Source organism: Heterodontus francisci, chromosome 43 (genome assembly GCF_036365525.1).
Source record: "Heterodontus francisci isolate sHetFra1 chromosome 43, sHetFra1.hap1, whole genome shotgun sequence".
NCBI lineage: Eukaryota > Metazoa > Chordata > Chondrichthyes > Heterodontiformes > Heterodontidae > Heterodontus > Heterodontus francisci.
In genome coordinates, this window is record NC_090413.1 from 22,283,775 (window position 1) to 22,305,908 (window position 22,134).

Sequence of the window (22,134 nt, forward strand, 5' to 3'; positions counted from 1 at the left end):
TTAATTTCATCGGTTGGAAATTTACATTAGGCTTTTAATGGAAAAAATCCTACAGTTAACTTTTAAAAGACTAGCAGCCAAGATGGCCACTGCAATTTGTATCTGAAATATCAGGAGGTTAAACTGGAGACAAAAGTCTAACACGAAGCCCAGACAGAACAATGCTTTGGTTAAATGAGTAGATTATCCAGATCATCCTTGTTAGCGGGACATTCAAAGTCATCCTGAGGCATTCAAAGTGGAGACATCTCTCCAGAAGGTAAACACTGACAGTATCACCTAAGACAGGTTTTGGGTTTTAGACTTTGGACCTCATTAAAAACAAAGGGGATCAAGAGAACCATGTGACAGTCTGTCCATCTCTGAAAAAACTGGGAATTTTGTTACACTGACAAGAGACAAGTAGCAGCAGAGAAAGCTGTGTGCTTCCCTTTCTCTCTCTCTCTCTCTCTCTCCAGAAAACATCAAGTTGAAAACCACCTGTGACTGTGGACCCTCCAAGCCTACAGATTGCTACAGCCAGAGACCAGGGGAAGAGAGCCAACTACAGTTCTGCCTCCATGAAAGCCTTAAGCAAAGGGGCCAACCATAAAGTGCACTTTGACCAGCCGAAGACTTCAAGAATACAACTTCAGCCGAAAGGCTACCAGATCATCCACTTCACAGACTGTGTATTTAAGTTCCATTTATTCTGGATTTTAATCCAATCACTAAATCTATTTTTCCCTCTGTAATCTATTTGTGTGTGTGTGATTCTCGTGTGAATGTGTGCGTGGATGTATAGTGTATTTTTAATTATTTTGAAATCGGGGTTAGAGTGTTAAGTATAATAAACTTACCTCTTTCTTGTTTAAACTCAAAAAAACCTGTCCAATTGGTTCTTTCACAATCACATTAAAGGAAAAAGGTAAAAGACTCACTGAGGTGGTAAACACAATCACTGTTTAAAAGGAATAAACCCTGCTGCGGTCAAATAAGTGGGAGGGCAAGAGGGGCAACTGTGACCCTGTCCTCACTTGGCCGTAACAATAGGAACATAGGAAATAGGAGCAGGAGTAGGCCATTCGGGCCTGCTCCACCATTCAGCTAGATCATGGCTGATCGTCTCCCTCAACACCATTTTCCTGCACTATCCCCATATCCCTTGTTATCTATAATATCTAAAAATCTATCGATCTCTTGTCTTGAACATACTCAATGACTGAGCCCACACAGCCCTCTGGCGTAGAGAATTCCACAGTTTCACCACCCTCTGAGTGATGAAATTCCTCCTCATCTCAGTCCTAAATGGCCTATCTCTTATTCTGAGACCGTGTCCTCTGGTTCTAGACTGCCCAGCCAGGGGAAACATCCTTCCTGCGCCTACCTAGTCAAGCCCTGTTAGAATTTTGTATACTTCAATGAGATCACATCTCATTCTTCTAAACTCTAGAGAACATAGGCCCAGTTTCCTCAATCTCTCCTCATAGGTCAATCCCGCTATCCCAGGGATCAGTCTGGTGAACTTTCGTTGCGTTCTTCTATGGCAAGTATACCCTTGCTTAGGAAAGGAGATTAAAACTGGACATAATACTCCAGGTGCAGTCTCACCAAGGCTCTGTACAATTGCAGCAAGACTTCTTCACTCCTGTACTCAAATCCTCTTGCAATAATGGCCAATATACCATTTGCCTTCCTAATTGCTTGCTGCACCTGCATGTTAGCTTTCAGTGATATATGAACAAGGACACCCAGGTCCCTTTGGACATCAACACTTCCCAAGCACCCATGTTTCACCATTTAAGAAAAACTCTGCATTTCTGTTTTTCCAACCAAAGTGGATAACTTCACATTTTTCCACGCTATATTCCATCTGCCATGTTCTTGCCCACTCACTTAGCCTGTCTAAATCCCCCTGAAGCCTCTTTGCATCCTCCTCACAACTCACGTTCCCACCTAGTTTTGTGTCATCCATAAACTCGGAAATATTAGATTTGGTCCCCGTATCAGAATCATTGATATAGATTGTGAATAGCTGGGGCCCAAGCACGGATCCTTGCAGTTTCGCATAATTACAGCCTTCCAACCTGAGATTGACCCATTTATTCCTACTCTCTTTTTTCTGTCTATTAGCCAATTCTCAATCCATGCCAGTACATTCTTCCTAATCCCATGTGCTCTAATTTTGTTTACTAACCTCCTGTGTGGGACCTTATTGAAAGCTTTCTGAAAATCCAAATACACCACATCCACTGGTTCCTCCTTATCTATTCTGCTAGTTACATCCTCAAAAAACTCCAACAGGTTTGTTAAACATGATTTCCCTTTCATAAATCCATGTTGACTCTGCTCAATCCTACCATTATGTTCTAAGTGTCCAGTTATAACATCTTTAATAATAGATTCTAGCATTTTCCCTACTACTGGTGTCAGGCTAGCAGGTCTGTAGAGTCATAGAGTTATACATCACAAAAACAGGCCCTTCGGCCCATCGTGTCTGTGTCAGCCATTCAGCACCTAACTATTCTAATTCCATATTCCTGCACTTGGCCCGTAGCCGTGTATGCTATGGCATTTCAAGTGCTCATCTAAATACTTAAATGTTGTGAGGGTTCCTGCCTCCACCACCTCTTCAGGCAGTGTGTTCCAGATTCCAACCACCCTCTGGGTGAAAAAAGTTTTCTTCAAATCCCCCCTAAACCTCCTGCCCCTTACCCTAAATCTATGACCCTTGGTTCTTGACCTCTCCGCTAAGGGAAAAAGTTTCTTCTTATCTAACCTATCAATGCCCCTCATAATCTTGTACACCTCAATCATGTCCCCCCTCAGCCTTCTCTGCTCCAAGGAAAACAAACCTAACCTTTTCAGTCTCTCTTCATAGCTGAAATGCTCCAGCCCAGGCAACATCCTGGTGAATCTCCTCTGCACCCTCTCCAGTGCAATCACATCCTTCCGATAGTGTGGTGACTAGAACTGTGCACAGTTCTCCAGCTGTGACCTAACTAACATTTTATACAGCTCCATCATAACCTCCCTGCTCTTATATTCTATGCCTCGGCTAATAAAGGTAAGTATCCCATATGCCTTCCTAACCACCTGATCTACCTGTGCTGCTGCCTTCAGTGATCTATGGACAAGTACACCAAGGTCCTTCTGTACTTCCTAGGGTCCCTTGCCTTGTTAGTCCTCCCAAAATGCAGTACCTCACACTTTTCAGGATTAAATTCCATTTGCCACTGCTCTGCCCATCTTACCAGCCCATCTATATCTCCCTGTAATCTAAGGCTTTCCTCCTCACTATTTACACCACCAATTTTCATGTCATCTGCGAACTTACTTATCATACCTCCTATATTCACGTCTAAATCATTAATTTAGTTCCCCATTTTCCCTCTTCCCTCTTTTCCCAAATAGTGGGGCTACATTTGCTATCTTCCAATCTTCAGGAACCGTTCCAGAATCTATAGCATTTTGGAAGATGATCACCAATGCATCCATTGTCTCCACAGCCACCTCTCGCAACACTCTGGGATGTAGATCATGATGTCCAGGGGATTTATCAACTTACACTCCCATTAATTTCTCCAGTACTACTTTTTTTTTTTAACTAATATTAATTTCTTTTAGTTTCTCATTCCCTTTAGTATTTCTGGGAGATTTCTTGTATCTTCCTCCAGACAGACCAGGAAAGCCCCGGGTCGGATCCCCAATCCTTGCTGAGTTTAGTCAGGGACATGGTAGGAAAATCGACCCAGGCTTCCATTGCTGGTTAGTAATCCCAGCTGGAATTGGGAGGAGGATTGCATTGGAGATGGCCGTGATGCCCGCCTCCCAGTCAATTAGCCTGCAGACACTCTCTGCCTGGGTTCAAATAATGGCCTCTTGGGCAAGAATACTGATGGGTAACTAATTCCCAACAAGAGGTCAATGGCTTCCAGAGAAGAGGAGAGAAAATTGGTGAGAATATCACAATGTTATTGCAACAGAGCATCCTAACAAAACGTTACTAACAAACTTGCTCCTTGCAAACAGGAAGTAAAGAAATAATTAGTATCATTCCCAAAATGGCAACACCAGCAATACAACAGAGATGTCTTAAAAGGGCAATGCTCATTGATCTTTCCAAAAAGCACTTAAGCAAATAAAACTGCTTTAAAGAGTGAGTCTCCCTGTCAGGACTCTTTTAAGATGCAAAATAGCTATGGAGACCTGACAGTATCTTCTACGTTGCTGCAGAGGGATTTTCAGAGTTTTGTGCAGTGGTGACTGATCAGGGAATCACCACTGCAGTAGTCCCAGCCCCATTGAGTTCCCTATCTCGGACAGGGTGCTGTGAAACTCTCACATGGACATGAGATGGCTTGTTGTTAATACTTAGGGAAAATTGTGCCTAGAGAGTCTACCACAGCTACTGCAGCACTGCTCCCAGCAGACAGTAAGTACAATCACTGGGAGGGAGCATGTAGGCAAGTAGATAAGCTAACTCAACTGCAGTAGACCTAGCTCTGGAACGCTTGTGAATAGGGATAAAGACAGAGGGAGCTCACCTTTGAACTCATAAAGCAGCTCAGGTAGGTTGCTTAGGCTAAAATGATGAGAATGCAGCATTATGCGGACTCATTAATTCAGCAATCACAGAAGTGACCTGAGCCAGTAAGTATGGGATCAAACTCTTCCTGATGTCAACACAAGTGAAGCAGCCAGCATCTGCAACAAAAAGGGGACTTCCTATTTTGTACTCGGGCCAGCTTTCTCGTTAAACTTCTTGGCCGGGGGACTTCCACCTGCAGATATCTCACTGGCCGGGTCAAGTCCAATTGCTTCTCCCAGTCCAGGGCCCAACCTTATTATCAAAAGTTCACAATTTAAACAAAAATAGACGTTTTAAATAACTAACAGAAGTAAACAAAAGGGTGTTAAGTCAAATCCTGATTTTCTGCTTGCCGTTGTTTCAACCCCAGCTTTTGTAGCCAGTCACCTTGGTATCCAGCTATGTTCAGAGTCTGCAGTTCTACATATCACAGGAAACATTTCCTCTGTGCGCTGTGTCACAGAACCGTAAAGCCTTACTGATTCACCGGGCATCGAGCTTCCCTATATGGTGAGTCTTTGAGGTCAATCATTCTATTGAGAATGAGTGGATAAGCAAGATGCAGGCATTTCCCTATGGGGGCAAACAGGTGGGTGTTCAGCACTGGACCATCCCCATTTGCTGCCATGTAGCTAGTTGCCGAACCACACGGGTTGTGGCCTGGCATCAGGTGCCCGGAACTTACTTATGGCCATGTGGGATGGTGCATGTGATGGGACAGGACTGTCGATCCAATGAAGGAGAGGCAGTTGGCTTTAGTTTTTTGTTTGTTCATGTCCTGAAGACTCTGACTTGCATTGGTGCCTGCTTTACCTCACCCTCTCATCACACGCGGACCTAGACAGTGAGTGGTGATAGACTTTTCTCGTGTGTGGAGAGGGGAATTGTAGGCGGGGGGTTGGGGGCATCACATCAGACCCAATTCTACTCTCACCTGATGTCCACAATGATCTTTCAGCTGGGAGTCAGAGGTTGAAAACACAAATGTAAGAGTGATGCCCATAGTCAATTGTAGCACAAGCTAGATCAGCTAGCTCAACCCAAACCAGGTATGGCACCTGGGACTTCCCTAGTCCATACAGCTCAGTACCACACTTGCTGGTGCACACAATGACTGAGCCACTGGACTAGGTGGGCGGCTACAGACAGGAAATAAATTTTAAAAAGCAAGCATCAAACTAAGTCATAAATCTGAGCAGCAGCCTGAGGGAAACTCACTCTTTAGTTGGTGAAGGAGGAAATAAGCATTCACATTTCCGAGCTTGATCGCTAACTTCTAGAAGCATTTTTCAAATTGCAAACAGATATAGAAAGCGGCAGAGTAAAAGCTGGAGCCTTACGTTTAGGTACCCCACCTGTCCTGTGGCCTGGCTAGAACTGTCGGAGCAGATCAGCTGGACAAACTCTTTCAGTGGGTCTTGGCTGGCGTGGTGGTGGTAACGGATGGTTGGGTGGGTAAAATAGGGGCTTGGCTGCTGGATAATGGAGGATGAAGGAAAATGGATAGCAGACGCTGGTGCTCGAGGACTTCCTGTTTTTTGTAAAAAGAAAAAAGATGCAAACGCAAGGCAGTCAGCATCTCAGGAATTATATCTGCAACAAATACACAGGCGTGCAAAATGAAAAATAACTGGTTACACCTCTGCCCTTTGAACTTGGGGTTTGACTTCAGCAAAGGCTGATGGGAAGTCTTGTCTTCTCTCTCTTTCGGTCTGGGCCTGCAAACCCATGGCACAAAACTGCCCCAATCGAACAGCTCTAAAAGCCGTCAGAGATCCCCACAGAAACTGGGAAGCTGTTAGCAAGATTCTGGGCATTTCCAGATAGCTTTCTGCAAGCAAATCTGTCACCAAAAGGCCATCGTGTCAGTCTTAAAAGGGCAGTGAACTTCATGAGCATGTGCAGGGATTTCGTTTGAGGAAAGGAAAGACTTGACTCTATTTTGTCCCAGTGCCTTCACTTGCGAATAACGCATTCCGATACAGTTCATGCTATTGACTAATATGTACACAAAAAAGGTCAAAACTTTTTTTGTGACGGTGCCTCTTTAATAAAGATAAGCAGCCAGTAGGTAAAGGGCTGTAATTATCAGGAGTGGTGTTTGCCTTGCAAAGGTCCATGGGCAAAGGTTGGTTTTTGGGCAACTGGTACATTTCACCAGAGGTGGATGCCAAATAACTATCGACTTAATTTGGTGTCAAATCCGCTCAGTCACAATGGTGAAAGGCTGTGTTTCCTAATGTAACAATAGTTGATTAAATGATCAGGGATGGGATATTCCCATTATGTCGATGCCCTTACACTGGATTCACTGAGAGACCCATGCAATTACATGGAGCTAACGACACTATTTGGAAATTTTGCAAAGGGACGAAATCTTTTTTTCTCTCCTCTCTGTGGCTCTGCTGGTGTCTCCAAGGCAACCAAGAGGAGGGGTGGATTGATGCCATTTTTCCAGGCCTCCATGGTTGGCACCGAGAGCCAGGCTCCAGGAGGCACCAACAACACTCCCTCCTGTTTCCTTTCTCGCCTTTTAGAATGACGCATGATCTGCATCAATGCCTCGCCACAGCAGTGTGAATGAGATCAGGAGCTCAGAGCAAACATACATATTACTGCTCCCCAAGGCCACACTTCACTATGTGAACATGTGCTTTTCTTAAATTCCTTTCTACATATAAGTTATTCTTCTTGACTTTGGGTTGCCTGGACTAATGCAGCACCCTGATTCCAGAAATGGTGTGTCACCCTGCTCCTATCCTACCATTCTTCAGTCATTGGATGCCAGGTGATGTCCCAGAGCATCCAAGTTATGTCCAGTTTGCCCTTCTTGTGGTAAAGTGGTCACTCTGCCAGGCACCTCTCTCTGTCTCTCTCCAGGTACAAGATCTGGATCAAGACTCAATGTGTAGGGAAACCGCAGCCACAATCCATGGCACTCAGTTCCAGCAACGCCAATCTAAGAACAAATAAAGCAAAGATGGCTGGTTGCTCTGTCGAGGATATTCGCGATACCGACACATTAGCTCGGATTTTTCCTCACCTGGCCTGGTTCCTGCTATCACGGGCAAAGGGTGATGTGTGAACGCCATTCGCGAGGAGACCGTTTGTGAAGGCGTTCCGCTGCCAAACTCGTGCTTTGTTGACTTCTTTAAAGAAGTGGGCGATGTCATTCCTGGGAACAAATGATTGACAGGTCAGATTTGACGCCCCTTCAGCTTCAAGCTACTCCATCACCGCTTCACCCATTCACAACACTTAGGCCCAGTCATCCAGGAAACCAAATGCAAGCTAAAGAGCGGGCATTGAGAATTGGATCTCACAGCATCTTAGTTGGTAATAATGGGCTTCGTTTGCTCTACTTGGCTATCTCACACCATTAGCAAAGGTTTAGAGAGAAGGTACACAAACACACCTTGCACCACCTTGGTGTTCAAATGTCCTCTATGAATATAGGAACAAAAGCAGGCCATTCAACCCAGGTTCCTCCATTCAATTAGTTCATGGCTGATCTGTAACTCAACTTCATCTACCCCACCTTGCTTCTGTAACCCTTAATAGTCTCGCCTCGCAATCTATCAAACACAGTTTTGAAATTTTCAATTGACTCAACAGCCTTTTGGGGGAGAAAGTTCCAGATTTCCCTTTGTGTGAAGAAGTGCTTCCTGACATCATCCCTGAACAGCCTAGCTCTAATTTTAAGGTTATGCCCCCTTGTTCTGGCGCGAGTTCAGATACAGGGAGCAGAGTTTTGGATGATCTCAAATTTATGCAGGGTGGAAGATGAGAAGTTGGCTGAGCATTGGAATAGAGAAAACAAAGGTATGGGCGGAGGTTTCAGCAGTGGATGAGCTGAGGCAGGGATAGAGACCGGCAGTGTTACGGACGTGGAAGTAGCAGGTCTTGGTGCTGGAGGATCTGATGGTTACAGAACCAGTTCTCAGGAGATCAAACAGACTGGGCAGATGCCATGATAAAGCAGATTGTGCATTGCCTCTAGAAGGAACAGGCTCATTAGGCCAAAGAGCTTGTTTCATGTGTTTTTTCTGCATTCTTTTTCACTCCCTTACTCTTCAGCTCTGTCCTTGTCGGCTTTTGCCCGCCTGTCTCTCTCTTCCGCTGTCTTTCCCATTCCACCTCCCAATCTTACTTTCCTGTTTCCTCCTCACACTCTTTCTCTCCAGGATACAGCAGGAGCAAATTAACAGCACTACAAGGGGAAAATAATGGAAAAATAACCTGTTCTGGAAATAGGATCGTCAATACGAATCTGTCAGTGATTGCTAGAATCTCCAAAAAACATGCTACTTCTGGAAAAAGTGACATTTAATCCCTGCGTGCGATTTATGGAGCAGTAGAAATAACATGCCGTTGGAATCTACCTCCTGGAATGCACCCAGAAATCCACCTTTTATGGAGAAACAAAGTACTAATCTGTACATTAAGACCCTCAAACTCCCATGGAGCAACCCCTGGTGTTAACTCGAAGGAGTACAGATATTGGGAATGGGGCAGCTTAACCGCACATCTGCCACATGGGCCTGCGGGCAGCTGGTCCAATCTGTGAAAGTGACAAACCTCCAAGTATTAACCTTGGCTCAGTTGGTGGTTCTCTGGCATGAGTCAGACGGTCATGGGTTCAAGACCCACTTCGGAGACTTGAGCACATAATCTAGGTGGTCACTTCAGCATAGTGCTGTAGGAGGAGCTGCCTCTCGGACGAGATGATAAATCAAGGTCCCGTCTGCCCTCAGATGGATCTAACAGATCCCACTATTTAAAGAACAGCAGAGGAATGTTTCCTGAGCTCTCAGCCTTATATCATGACAACATGCTTTACAGCCAATAAAGTACTTTTGAAGTGTGGGGTAGTGCCAATCTGTGCAGAGCAAGCTCCCACAAACAGCAACGATACCGATATTGGTTGAGGGATAAATACAGGCCAGGACACCGGAGATAACTCCCCTGCTCTTCCTCAAAATAGCACCAATGGGATCTTTTACTTCCACTTGAGAACATCTCAGTTTAATGTCTTATCTGAAAGATGGCACCTCCGACAGTGCAGCACTCCCTCTGCACTGCACTGGGATCACCAGCCTAGATTTTGTGCTTATGTCGCAGGAGTAGGACTTGAAGCCACAATCTATTGACTCAAGGCAAGTGTGCTACCACTAAGCCACAGCCGACACTCAAGACCTACAGCTATGAAATGGTATAACAGCAGTAAACACATTCCTATGCGATTCCTCTCTCCATTTCTTGTCTATGGATCACAATTCCTGTAAAGTAGAGAGGAATTTCAAATGTTCACATACTGGCTGGAGATTCAAGCAGAGATTCAAGGTCTCGGAGTTTATTAGAATATAAGTGCGTGTTGGCGGTAAGGAATTTGGAATTGGTCTTTTTATTGTTTTTCTCTCTGTCCTTTGAGGAATGAATATTTTCTGGCCAGACAGACAGAAGAATCAGTTTGAACTCAGCCTTGTGTTACTGCAACCAATGTTCCAACATGCTGTATTCTGGCATATAGTTCTCAATTCTCTCTGCTCCTCTAACTTTCCATCCAGGGCCTCAATCCCAGCCTCACACTACCTCACTCCAATGTGACCTGGTTTACTATCAGTGATTTCTGACATGGTGAGCTGTTGGTTTCAGTCATCCCACACTGGGCAGTTGTCAATTGAAGGCCACATACTTCCCTGCAGGAAGAGGGGTGATGGTGGTGAATAAAAAAGGCCCAATGGTACCATTTCAATAGGGGCACCTTCCCGTGTTGTATGGCAGCAGGATAATGCTGCCTCTGAATAGCCATCTTCTGCTGGAGATCAAGTATAGGAGAGAGAACAACCCAGAACAACATCAGCATCGCCAATTAAAGGGCCAGAACATCCAAAAGCTACCAAAGGTGAACAGGAGACACTCCGCAATGGGCTCTACTCCCTCCACCAAAAAAAAAATTACATTGTATAGAACTTTCACAACTTGCTTGAGAGATAGATATTGGCTGAGACCACCAGGGAGAACTCCCCAGCGCTTCTTTGAAACAGTGCCATGGGATCTTTTGCAGACACCTCCGGGATAGGCAGGGCCTCAGTTAATGCCACAGCTACAAACCATCCTGACCTGGAACTTTATGGCCGTTCCTTCACTGTCGCTGGGTCAAAGTCCTGGCACTCGCTCCCGAACAGCACTGTGGGTGTACCTACACCACAAGGACTGCAGCGGTTCAAAAAGGCAGCTCACCACCACCTTCTCAAGGGCAATTAGGGATGGGCAATAAATGCTGGCCTGGCCAGCGACGCCCACATCCTCCAAACGAATTTTTAAAAATCTCATCCAAAAGACAGCACCTCCAACAGTGCAGCACTGCACCAGAATATCAGCTTTGATTTTTGCACTTAAACCCTGGAGTGGGACTTCAACCCACAACTTACTGACTCAGAGGCAAGAGTGCTACCCAATGAGCCATGGCTCACACACAGGGACATTCATTATGGCAGCGATGCCAACTTTGAAGGCACAGTGACAGAGTCAGTTGGAGTGTGAGATTCCACCAAATGCCAGTGTTCACTCTCTCAGCCAGCAGAGTTCAACCTTCTATCAGATAAAGTCCCTACATGATAGAGAGAAGTCGGTAAAAAGGGGCTGGATCTTGCTGGAGTACAGAAAATATTACCAACTCAGTTCAGTGAACTTGAGTCTCCCCCGGAGGGGAGATGAGGCGATTTATTTATTTATTTTTTGCAGCGAGCTGTTCTGATCTGGAAAGTGCTGCCTGAAAACAGATGCAATAGAAACTTTCAAAAGGCAATTCGATATGTTTAGTTTAGTTTAGAGATACAGCACTGAAATAGGCCCTTCGGCCCACCGAGTCTGTGCCGACCATCAACCACCCATTTATACTAATCCTACACTAATCCCATATTCCTACCACATCCCCACCTGTCCCTATATTTCCCTACCACCTACCTATACTAGGGGCAATTTTATAATGGCCAATTAACCTATCAACCTGCAAGTCTTTGGCATGTGGGAGGAAACCGGAGCACCCGGAGGAAGCCCACGCAGACACAGGGAGAACTTGCAAACTCCACACAGGCAGTACCCGGAATTGAACCCGGGTCGCTGGAGCTGTGAGGCTGCAGTGCTAACCACTGCGCCACTGTGCCACCCTCTTGGGAAAAATTGCAGGGCTAATGGGGAAAGAGGCAGTGGGGGAGTGGGACTAAATGGATAGCTCGTTGAAAGAGCCAGCATAGGCATGAAGGGTTGAATGGCCTCATCCTGTGCCATCAGCTTCAATGCAAAGAAGGCAGGAGAGAGCCACCATGTGAAATAGTGAGAATGTAAATCAGATACCAGATGGAAGTTCTCCAGACAAGGAGAAACACCTGGAAGGCTTTGCCTAACAGAGGGCTTTAAGGGGCAATGAAAACAAGGAATCTATTCCGTGATAGCTACGGAGTGAAATTGATGAGCATTGATGGGAGACTTATGCTACGGGAGAGATGGACTTCAGTGGGCCTCTCTCACCCTTCAATGCACTTAAATAATGGGAAATAAGGTATGTTAGATTGTGAGTTTAAAAGGCGAAGAGCTTTTTTGGCAAAAGCCATGGCCAAATACAAATGCAGCCCCAAGCGCACCTTAAAATCCATTTCCTGTTGCCGTGGAAAAGCTCTGAACTTTGCAGAAGAACAAAAAAAAAGAGAAGGAATTTTTTTTTAAAGCAATGTCTCTCCACAGTTATTTAACCTTCGCCACAGGTGTCATCAGAAGGAAGGTAGAAGATGAGTGTCAAACACTAATACGGCATCAGTTTGTCACTGAAGAACGATAGGGGAAGTTAAAATAAATGCTTTCACACAGAGGGTTGCTCAATTCTTTCACCAACAGGCGAGCCAGAAACCAAAACCTCATTAAGGGACTCAGATGAGGTTCTTAAAAGGAAAAATATAGTAGGTTCTAGGGTAAGGGCAGGGAAATGGGATTGGAGTAGCCAGTAGCGGCATGGGATTTAATGGCCTCCTCCACTATTATCTCCTGGTTGTTTGTGGGAGCTTGCTGTGCACAAATTGCCTACATTACAACAGTGACTACACTTCAAAAGTAACTCATTGGCTGCAATGCGTTTTCAGAGTTCCTGTGGTCGTGATAGGCGCTCTATCAAATCAAGTCTTTCTTTATCATTTGTATGATTCACTATGGCTTTAAAACTTGTCGCACGAACAAGGCGTTAAAGGTTTTTTTTTTAATTCTTTCATGGAATGTGGGCATCACTAGCATCACGCAGAGAGGAAAGTCAGGCGGGCAGGAGTGCGCACCCTTAGCACTTTCTGCCCATTTACACAAATGTCCAACTATCCACTCTGCATTGCACCCATCCAATTCAGAGAACCGCTAGCACTGTGGGTGTACCTACCCCACATGGACTGCAGCGGTTCAAGAAGGCAGCTCACCGCCACCTTCTCAAGGGCAATTAAGGATGGGCAATAAATGCTGGCCTGGCCAGCGACGCCCACATCCCATGAATGAATAAAAGAAAAACAGCAATTCCTGGAATGGGATTGACGTTATTGTTATTTCAGGATGGGAGCGAGTTTGGTCAGAGGTAAGGATGGGGCAAAGTGAGGAAAGTCATTGGTGGTTGGCGAGAGAGGGGCAACCATTTCTCAGCCTTGCCGCACAATCAACTTTTGAATATAGACCCATTTCCAAATTTAAAACATGCACCGTGTGCTACAGAAATTAGGGGCTGGATTTTAAGAGCCTGCTGCCAATCCCAGCGGCGAGGTCAAAAAGTGGCAGCCCGCACCCGCCCCCCCCACTCCAATCTCATGGCAGGGGACGGGCTGTTCATCCCCGGCAATGGAGTCCGCTGCCTGTGCACAGGCACTGGCGCCATTTTTAAAGGGCAGCCAGCCCTGCCGCCTAATTTAAATTTTTAAACACATATCCCCCCCCCAAAATTAAATAAGTAAATTTTTTATGCCCTTTTCCCACCCCCCCCCCCGCGATAATGATTTCATTAACTATTTGCCCTTCTCCCCCCAAAACATATACATCTGACCTTTCCCCCAAACTGCACAAAGTTTAAAGTTCACCCCTTCCCACCATCCCCTACACCCATTACGTGCATTTGACCCCGACCCCTCACCTCCCACACTGAAAATCTTACCTACTCCCCACTCTTCACCAGTATCACAGGGCTGTCTCCAGACGGGGAATTGAAGGCATGGGAGTGCCGGCTGTCGCTCTGAAGATCGTAAGATCCCAGATATGTGTATTTAAATGTATTCATTTTACTCATTTAAATATTTAAATCTAGGTCCTGTAGCTCAGCAGCGGGGGGCGGGGGGGGTGGGGGTGGGGGTGGTCGCCATGGAGCCTTGTCGCCACCAGGAGGATCAAGCCAGGCCCTCCCAGCATAGAGGTCCATGGCGGGCCTAATCCAGACCCATCCTCGGATCCTCCCTCACCCCGCCACAGATCACGACACTGAGGGCTTGGTAAAATCCAGCCCTAGGTGTCAATTTAGCTCATCAGGCAGCACTCTCACCTACGATTTAGGTGGTGTTTAGTTCAAGCTTCACCCTACGACCTGAATACGTAGGCCCTGAATTTCCTCCTTTGTGATCCTAGGCCTCTGTTACTTCACATGGAGCGTCTGTCACACTTCTGGTGAAATTAGGGCAGCAGAGGCACAAAAAGTCTGAGAAAATTCAGGGCCATAATTTAGGCTGAAGATAGGACTAGGAGGAGACCATTCAGCCCCATCAGTCTGTACTGTCTTTTATTTTGAACATGGCTGATCAAATCCATTTACCCAACTCCTTTGCTCCATATTCCATAGCCAACAGATTTATCTCAATCTTGAACATTTCAGTTGACCCACAACATCTATAGGCTTTTTGGGGAGACAGTTTAAGATTTCCACTACCCTTTGTGTGAAGAAGTTCTTCCTAATATCACTCCTAAAAGGCCTGGCTCTAACTTTAAGATTAAAACCGGGCTGGCAGTGCACTCTCAGGGGTAACATTTTTCAGATGAGACATCAAACAGATTTACCTGCACCCTACTCCCCCGACACCCCCCCCACCAACCCCCCTCCCCCCACCCCACCCCCTCCCCCGTCTGGGCAGGTGGACGTGAAAATTGTCAAGGAGTTCCTCCCTGTATCTCGTCCAAAATTCCCTCAATCAATCTCACCAAGAATGGATTTACTGGCCATTCATCTCATTGTTAACGTGCATTGCTCACCTGCAGAGCAACACTGATTATACCTTAAAAGTTTTTTTTTTAAATTCATTTGTGGGATGTGACTGTCGCTGCTAGCCAGCATTTATAAGGTCGCGCATGGGAGATTGGTCAAGAAGGTAAGAGCCCATGGGATCCAGGGCAATTTGGCAAATTGGATCCAAAATTGGCTTAGTGGCAGGAGGCAGAGGGTGACGGTCGAGGGTTGTTTTTGCGAATGGAAGCCTGTGACCAGTGGTGTACAGCAGGGATCGGTGCTGGGACACTTGCTATTTGTACTGTACATTAATGATTTAGATGTGAATACAGGAGGTATGATCAGTAAGTTTGCAGATGACACAAAAATTGGTGGTGTTGTTAATAGCGAGGAGGAAAGCCTTAGATTACAGGACAATATAGATGGGCTGGTGAGATGGGCAGAGCAGTGGCAAATGGAATTTAATCCTGAGAAGTGTGAGGTGATTCATTTTGGGAGGACTAACAAGACAAGAGAATAGACAACGAATGGTAGGACCTTAGGAAGTACAGAAGGTCAGAGGGATCTTGGTATATTTGTCCATAGATCACTGAAGGCAGCAGCACAGGTAGATAAGGTGGTTAGGAAGGCATATGGGATACTTGCCTTTATTAGCCGAGACATTGAATATAAGAGCAGGGAGGTTATGATGGAGCTGTATAAAATGCTAGTTAGGCCACAACTGGAGTACTGTGTACAGTTCTGGGCACCACACTATTGGAATGATGTGATTGCACTGGAGAGGGTGCAGAGGAGATTCACCAGGATGTTGCCTGGGCTGGAGCATTTCACCTATGAAGAGAGACTGAAAAGAGTAGGGTTGTTTTCCTTGGAGCAGAGAAGGCGGAGGGGGGACATGATTGAGGTACAAAATTATGAGGGGCATTGATAGGTTAGATAGGAAGAAACTTTTTCCCTTAGCAGAGGGACCAATAACCAGGGGACATAGATTTAGGGTAAGGGGCTGGAGGTTTAGAGGGGATTTGAGGAAAACGTATTTCACCCAGAGAATGGTTGGAATCTGGAACGCACTGCCTGAAAAGATGGTAGAGGCAGGAACCCTCAACATTTAAGAAGTATTTAGATGAGCATTTGAAATGCCATAGCATACAAGGCTATGGGCCAAGTGCTGGAAAATGGGATTAGAATAGTAGGTGCTTGATGGCTGGCACAGACACGATGGGCCGACGGGCCTGTTTCTGTGCTGTATAACTCTATGACTCTATGGCTCTATTGCCAATCCCTAATTACCCTTGAGAAGGTGGTGGTGAGCTGCCTTCTTGAATTGCTGCACACCATGGCGGGTAGGTACACCAACTGTGCTGTTCGGGAGGGAGTTCCAGGATTTTGACCCAGAGACAGTGAAGGAACGGCGATATAGTTCCAAATCAGGATGTTGTGTGTCCTGGAAGGGAACTTGCAGGTGGTGGTGTTTCCATACATCTGCTGCCCTTGTCTCTCTAGGTGGTAGAGGTCGCGGGTTTGGAAGGTGCTGTCGAAGGAGTCTTGGCGAATTGCTGCAGTGCATCTTGTAGATGGTGCACACTGCTGCCATTGTGCATCGGTGGTGGAGGGAGTGAATGTTTGTGGATGGGGTGCCAATCAAGCGGGCTGCTTTGTTCTGGATGGTGTCGAGCTTCTTGAGTGTTGTTGGAGCTGCACCCATCCAGGCAAGTGGAGAGTATTCCATCACACTCCTGACTTGTGCCTTGCAGATGGTGGATAGGCTTTGGGGAGTCAGGAGGTGAGTCAGTTGCCGCAGAATTCCCAGCCTCTGACCAGCTCTTGTAGCACAGTATTTATGTGGCTGGTCCAGTTAAGTTTCTGGTCAATGGTGACCCCCAGGATGTTGATGATGGGGGTTTCAGTGATGGTAATGCCATTGAATGTCAAGGCAATATATGTTAAATTCGTTGGGACATCAGGAGAGCAAGAGATATAACTTCAAATTCCTTACATCCACCCCTTTTAAGCATATAATTCTGATCCTGATTGATTTAATTGTTCTCTCCGGAAGACAAGACTTGCATTTATATAGCAGCTTTCATGATCTCAGGACATCCCAAAGTACTTTACAGCCACTGAAGTACTTTTGAAGTGTAGTCACTGTTGTAATGTAGAAAATGTGGCAGCCAATTTGCACACAGCAAGCTCACACAAACAGTAATGTGATAATGACCAGATAATCTGTTTTTCATGATGTTAGTTGAGGGATAAATATTAGCCAGCACACCAAGAAGCTCTCCCCTGTTCTTCTTCAAACCAGTGCCAGGGGATCTTATACATCCACCCTGAGGGAACAGATGGAGCCTTGACTTAACAGATCATGTGAAAACGGCACCTCCCGACAGTTAAGCACTCCCACGCCACCCACCCCAAGTACTGCACTGGAGTGTCTCCTGAATTGTGAGCTTAAATCGCTGGAGCGAGGTTTGAATCCCCAACCTCCTGCAGCGGAGGGGAGAGTGCCAGCTACTGAGTCACGGCGGACACTGTTCCCCAATACTAGCTGCACCTTGAAAATGCCTGGACTGCTTCCCTCCACCAAACTATAGAGTTAATTTACAGAAATACCAGCTTAATTGGCGAAGGAGTATCCAGCGAGACAAGACTTCAGCGGGAAACCAAGGGCAGTGGTGGGATTCTGCCTCCCTGGGCTCCAGGAGCTCTTTAGCAGCACTCTGATTAACAATGTCATTCATTGCAAGAGCCTAGTCAAAAAAAAAAATACTTAAAAGACATTCGATACAAAGAGATTTGGAAATCAAGCCAGGCCCAGTGATGAATGAAGGAATCCATCTGTATTCTTGCTGCTCCCGATCGTTTTGGCAGCTCTCCTTTTTTTTTTTCAGATTTCTTGCACTAACAAGCTGCTTTTTGTGGCTGTTGCTTTTTTTTTTTGCTTTCTCTACTTCAATACAAGGAGGGTTTGGATAAATGCTACAGAACGTGATAATGATTTTGCTCTCTCTCTCCATCTCGTTTAATTAAAAAGAGTAATAGAGAGAGTGAAGCATTGGATTGTAAGCAATCCTCTTACAGGAACAATGTGGTCTTGTTGTCATGGACTGCATTTCAGGATTTAATAACAGATTTTATTCCCTTTCCCCTCCCCCTCCTTGCATGGTCGTTCAATTTTTAAAATGGATCTCCATTTGTCCCTTTCCCCACTTGATTTTTTTTTAATTTTTGCCATGTTATTGCCGCCCCCCCCCCCCCCCCACCCCCAGCTTCCTGTTGGGTCTCCCCACATCACACACCAGCTGAGAGAGGTGACTGTTACCAACTTGTCGCCAGGGGCGACGGGCCCTGCTTTTCTTCTCCTCCCTGTCACCTCTGCAATCCCTCCCTCCCTCCTGCCAGTCTGCACAACAGTGGGAGCATGTGCCACAGGGTGACCCCAAATGCACAGCAGGACATGCCACTGTGCTGTCATCCAGCTATGGTGCTCCATTGTCATTGGCCACTCTCGCACAATGCATGGACTGAGTGTACAACTGCGAAATAGAGGATACACATAATGGAGGGGCTTGCATTTGTATAGCCCCTTTCACAACCTCAGGACACCCCAAAGCGCTTTACAGCCAATGAAGTACTTTTTGAAGTGCAGTCACTGCTGCAATGTAGGAAAACACAACAGCCAGTTTGCACACAGCAAAATCCCATAAAAATAAGAACAAAACAAATAGGAGCAGGATTAGGCCATTCGGCCCCTCAAGCCTGCCCCGCCATTCAATAAGATCATGGCTGATCTGCCCCAGACTTCAACTCTTCTTTCGTGCCAGCTCCTCATAGCCCTCAACTCCCCGATATTTCAAAAATCTATCTATCTCCTCTTTAAATACTTTCAGTGATCTAGCCTCCACAACTCTCTGGGGTAGAGAATTCCAGACATTCACTACCCTCTGAGAGAAGAAATTCCTTCGCATCTCAGTTTTAAATGAGTGTCCCCTTATTCTGTAACTATGTCCCCTAGTTCGAGATTCCCCCACTAGTGGAAACATCTTCTCAACATCTACCCTGTCAAGCCCCCTCAGAATCTTGTACGTTTCAATAAGATCACCCCTCATTCTTCTAAACTCTAATGAATAAAGGCCTAACCTGTTTAGCCGTTCTTAAGTCAACCCCTTCATCCCAGGAATCAGCCTAGTGAATCTCTTTTGAACTACCTCCAATGCCAATATATTCTTTCTTAAATACAGGGACCAAAACTGTACACAGTACTCCAGGTGCGGCCTCACCAACACCCTGTACAGTTTTAACAAGACTTCCTTATTTTTAAACTCCAACCCCCTAGCACGACATAACATGATAATGATCAGATAATGTCTCTAGTGATGTTGTTCAAGGAACAAATATTGGCCAGGAGACTGGGGAAAATCTCCCCTGCTCTTCTTTGAAATAATGCCATGGGATCTTTTCATCGAATCAGAGAACAGTTACAGTGCAGAAGGAGGACATTCAGCCCATCGTGTTTGTGCCAGCTCTCTAAGAGAGCAACTCACCTAGTCCCACTCCCCACCCTTTTCCCCGCAGCTCCACAAATTTTTTCTCTCTCAGGTAATTATCCAGTTCTCTTTTGAAGGCCTCGATTGAATCTGCTTCCGCCCAAGACAGCTGACGGGGCCTCGGTTTGACATCTCACCTGAAAGACGGTGCCTCTGAAAATGCAACACTCCCTCAGTACGGTACTGGGAGTGTCAGCCTAGATTTTGCACTCATTTTTCTGCAGTGGGGCTTGAATACATGATGCTGGGGGCATGTTACATTTGAAAATGATCCAACTAAACTGACAGGTTACATACATCACCCAACAGGGACACATTGTTCTTTCTATTTATATCATGGGCAAACAGGAATGAATATCAATAACTGTCTTAGGATTATACATGAAAACAGAGATGTATTACATAAAACGGTTGGATAGACACATTGCAAATAAAGTGTTCTTAAGAAGATAAAGTGTCTGTCCAGCAACCTTAACTTGTCTCTCTTCACAGATACTGACAGACCTACACTGACAATATTTATAGATTGGTTTCTTTAGCCGTAACAGTACTTACTGGTTTCTGTACAGAGGGGTATAGAGCCACCAGACCTCAAACAAACTGCCCTACTACACTGGGAGCAATAGACATCTATAGAGGCCCTCACACTCTTGCCAAGATAAATATGACCCTAGTTACACTAGGCATTTAGCACTGCAGTGAAGTTGAAATGACTTGCTACTGCGGCAGGTGATCAACAGCTTGGTCAGGTAGGTTTAACGAGCAGCTTAAAGGAGAAGAGAGTGGTAGAGAGGTGGAGACATTTAGGGAGGGAATTCCAGAGCTTCGGGCAGCTGAGGGCATGACCACCACTGACGGTGCGATGAAAATTGTAACGTGCAAGGGGCTCGGATTAGAGGACCGCAGAGATCTCGGAGGGTCGGAAGAGGCTGCAGAGATAGGGAGGGGTGAGGCCATGTAGTAGCTTGAGCACAAGGATGAGAATTGTAAAATCGAGGCTTTGCTGGACCGGGAGCCAGTGTAGGTCAGTGAGCAGAGGGATGATGGATGAATGGGACTGAGTCTGAGTTTGCAGCAGAGTTTTGGATGAGGTCAAGTTTACAGAGAGTGCAAGGTGTGGGAGGCCAGCCAGGAGAGCATTGGAACTGTCGAGTCAGTAGCATGCATTCGGGAGCAAAGTCATGAGGCACAAAAGTAATGGCAGTCGCTGACATCATCATATAAACACACAGCACAATCCTTACAAATCTCTGCTATTTTAAGGGAGGTGTTAATGAATTAAAATGAACAAGTTATCACCACAGTTGAAACAGCAGAAGGGCATCGCATACAATCCTGTGGTGCTCTTATGATAACATCATCAACAGTAATTTCTCCATTACAGCTTCCATCGTTATTGCTGCAGCCGTGACTGCAGGATAGTCATTTTAACTAGTGAACGTGCGTCTCCTATTCACTGTGGTTTCTGGGGAACTGTTTGCCAGTTAGGCTGCCTTATTTCTCTAATGCAGGGGACAGTGTGTAAAAGCAATGAACAGTGAGTGGGCTCTCTCACACCCCTCTATACCGAGTGAAAACTGGTCGGAGGCTATCGGCTTACAGCGGCTGATTAATGCAAAGTGAAATGTGCCTTTTTTTCAAAGAACTTCTGGGTTCAGCTGCAGGCTGTAATACTGCGCAGGCATGGAAGATGGCCATGAATCGTTGGTCAATTGCAACGCAGAGATTGCACTGATGTGAAGTGGTTTCTGCGTCACCTCAATGCACGTCATTACCTCAGCAAAAGGTGTGAGGCCACCTACCCTATTTCCCCTGGGTCTACCGTGAGGCAGTGTGCTTGTAGACTGGTAAATCTGTGCCATTCTATACAGATGCCATTCTCTGGAGTACAATGACACGCTTAGGGCATTGCTATATTTCGGGAAGTGGGACTGCCTGCTGGCACGCACGTCTCCTACCATCGGAATAGGCCCTTTTTAAAAATTTGTTCTGCAGAGAGTACATGGCGATGCCTAAAAGAAATCAGTGTGGAGACAGAATTGCCTAAAGGTGGGACAGATAAAAAAGAAAGAGTTGCATTTATATTGAACTGTTCATGACCACCGGACTTCTGAATGGGCTTTACAGCCAATGAAGTACTCTTGAAGCGTAGTCACTGTGGTAGATAGTTGGTCATATGGGGAAAAAACCAGGAAACAGAACTCTCGACTGAACAGAGGTCCTTACCTGCATCGACATCATTGGGCCAACCACCGCTCTGACTGCTTCCTGCAGCCGGGGAACGACCTGTGCCAGAGTAGAAGACTTCATCCACCGGGCTCTCCATCTCGCTGTCCTCGATGGATTTGTGTCGCTTGGTGGAGCTGAGAAAGACAAGGCAGAATTTCAGAAGATGTGGCGGCACTGAAATACCCAGAAAAAGGTGAGGTGCGGTGGTCGGTACAGTTCAGTCCACAGAAACGCCTGTCCAGATTGCCAAGGATTATTTGTCCTGGCTTGGGGTCCCATTGGACTCTCCTGAAGGTACTGACTCATATAGTCTCAAAGGTGACCACCTGACACTGTTTGAAGAAGGCCATCCCATTTCAATGGCAAATGAAAATGCTTTGCTTACAGGTGAGTGGGGCTGTGCAAAACCTTTCATGGCCCTAGCTCCGCCCCCTTGCTGCTCGCTCATTCCTCCCTTCGCTATCCATTTGGGACTTGGGCAAAAGATTCCAGCAGCTCTGGCTGACTTCTGATATTCAATACATATCTCCCAGGCGGCCAGTGTGAGCCCCGAC

At 46.0% G+C, this 22,134-nt stretch overlaps 1 protein-coding gene across 7 annotated transcripts in view; it reads right to left on the reverse strand.

Moving 5' to 3' along the window:
• nfixb (nuclear factor I/Xb) overlaps window positions 1-22,134 on the reverse strand; it is a 342,103-nt gene that overhangs the window by 52,528 nt on the left and 267,441 nt on the right. For 5 of the 7 annotated variants that reach the window (XM_068021133.1, XM_068021132.1, XM_068021131.1 and 2 more), the window contains 3 exons: window positions 21,578-21,714; window positions 7,614-7,745; window positions 5,911-6,101 (listed from right to left, as the gene is read on the reverse strand). In XM_068021133.1, coding sequence (XP_067877234.1) covers window positions 5,911-6,101; window positions 7,614-7,745; window positions 21,578-21,714 — 460 coding nt within the window. The remainder of the gene's footprint in view (window positions 1-5,910; window positions 6,102-7,613; window positions 7,746-21,577; window positions 21,715-22,134) is intronic. The other 2 variants (XM_068021135.1, XM_068021138.1) reach the window with 1 other exon arrangement.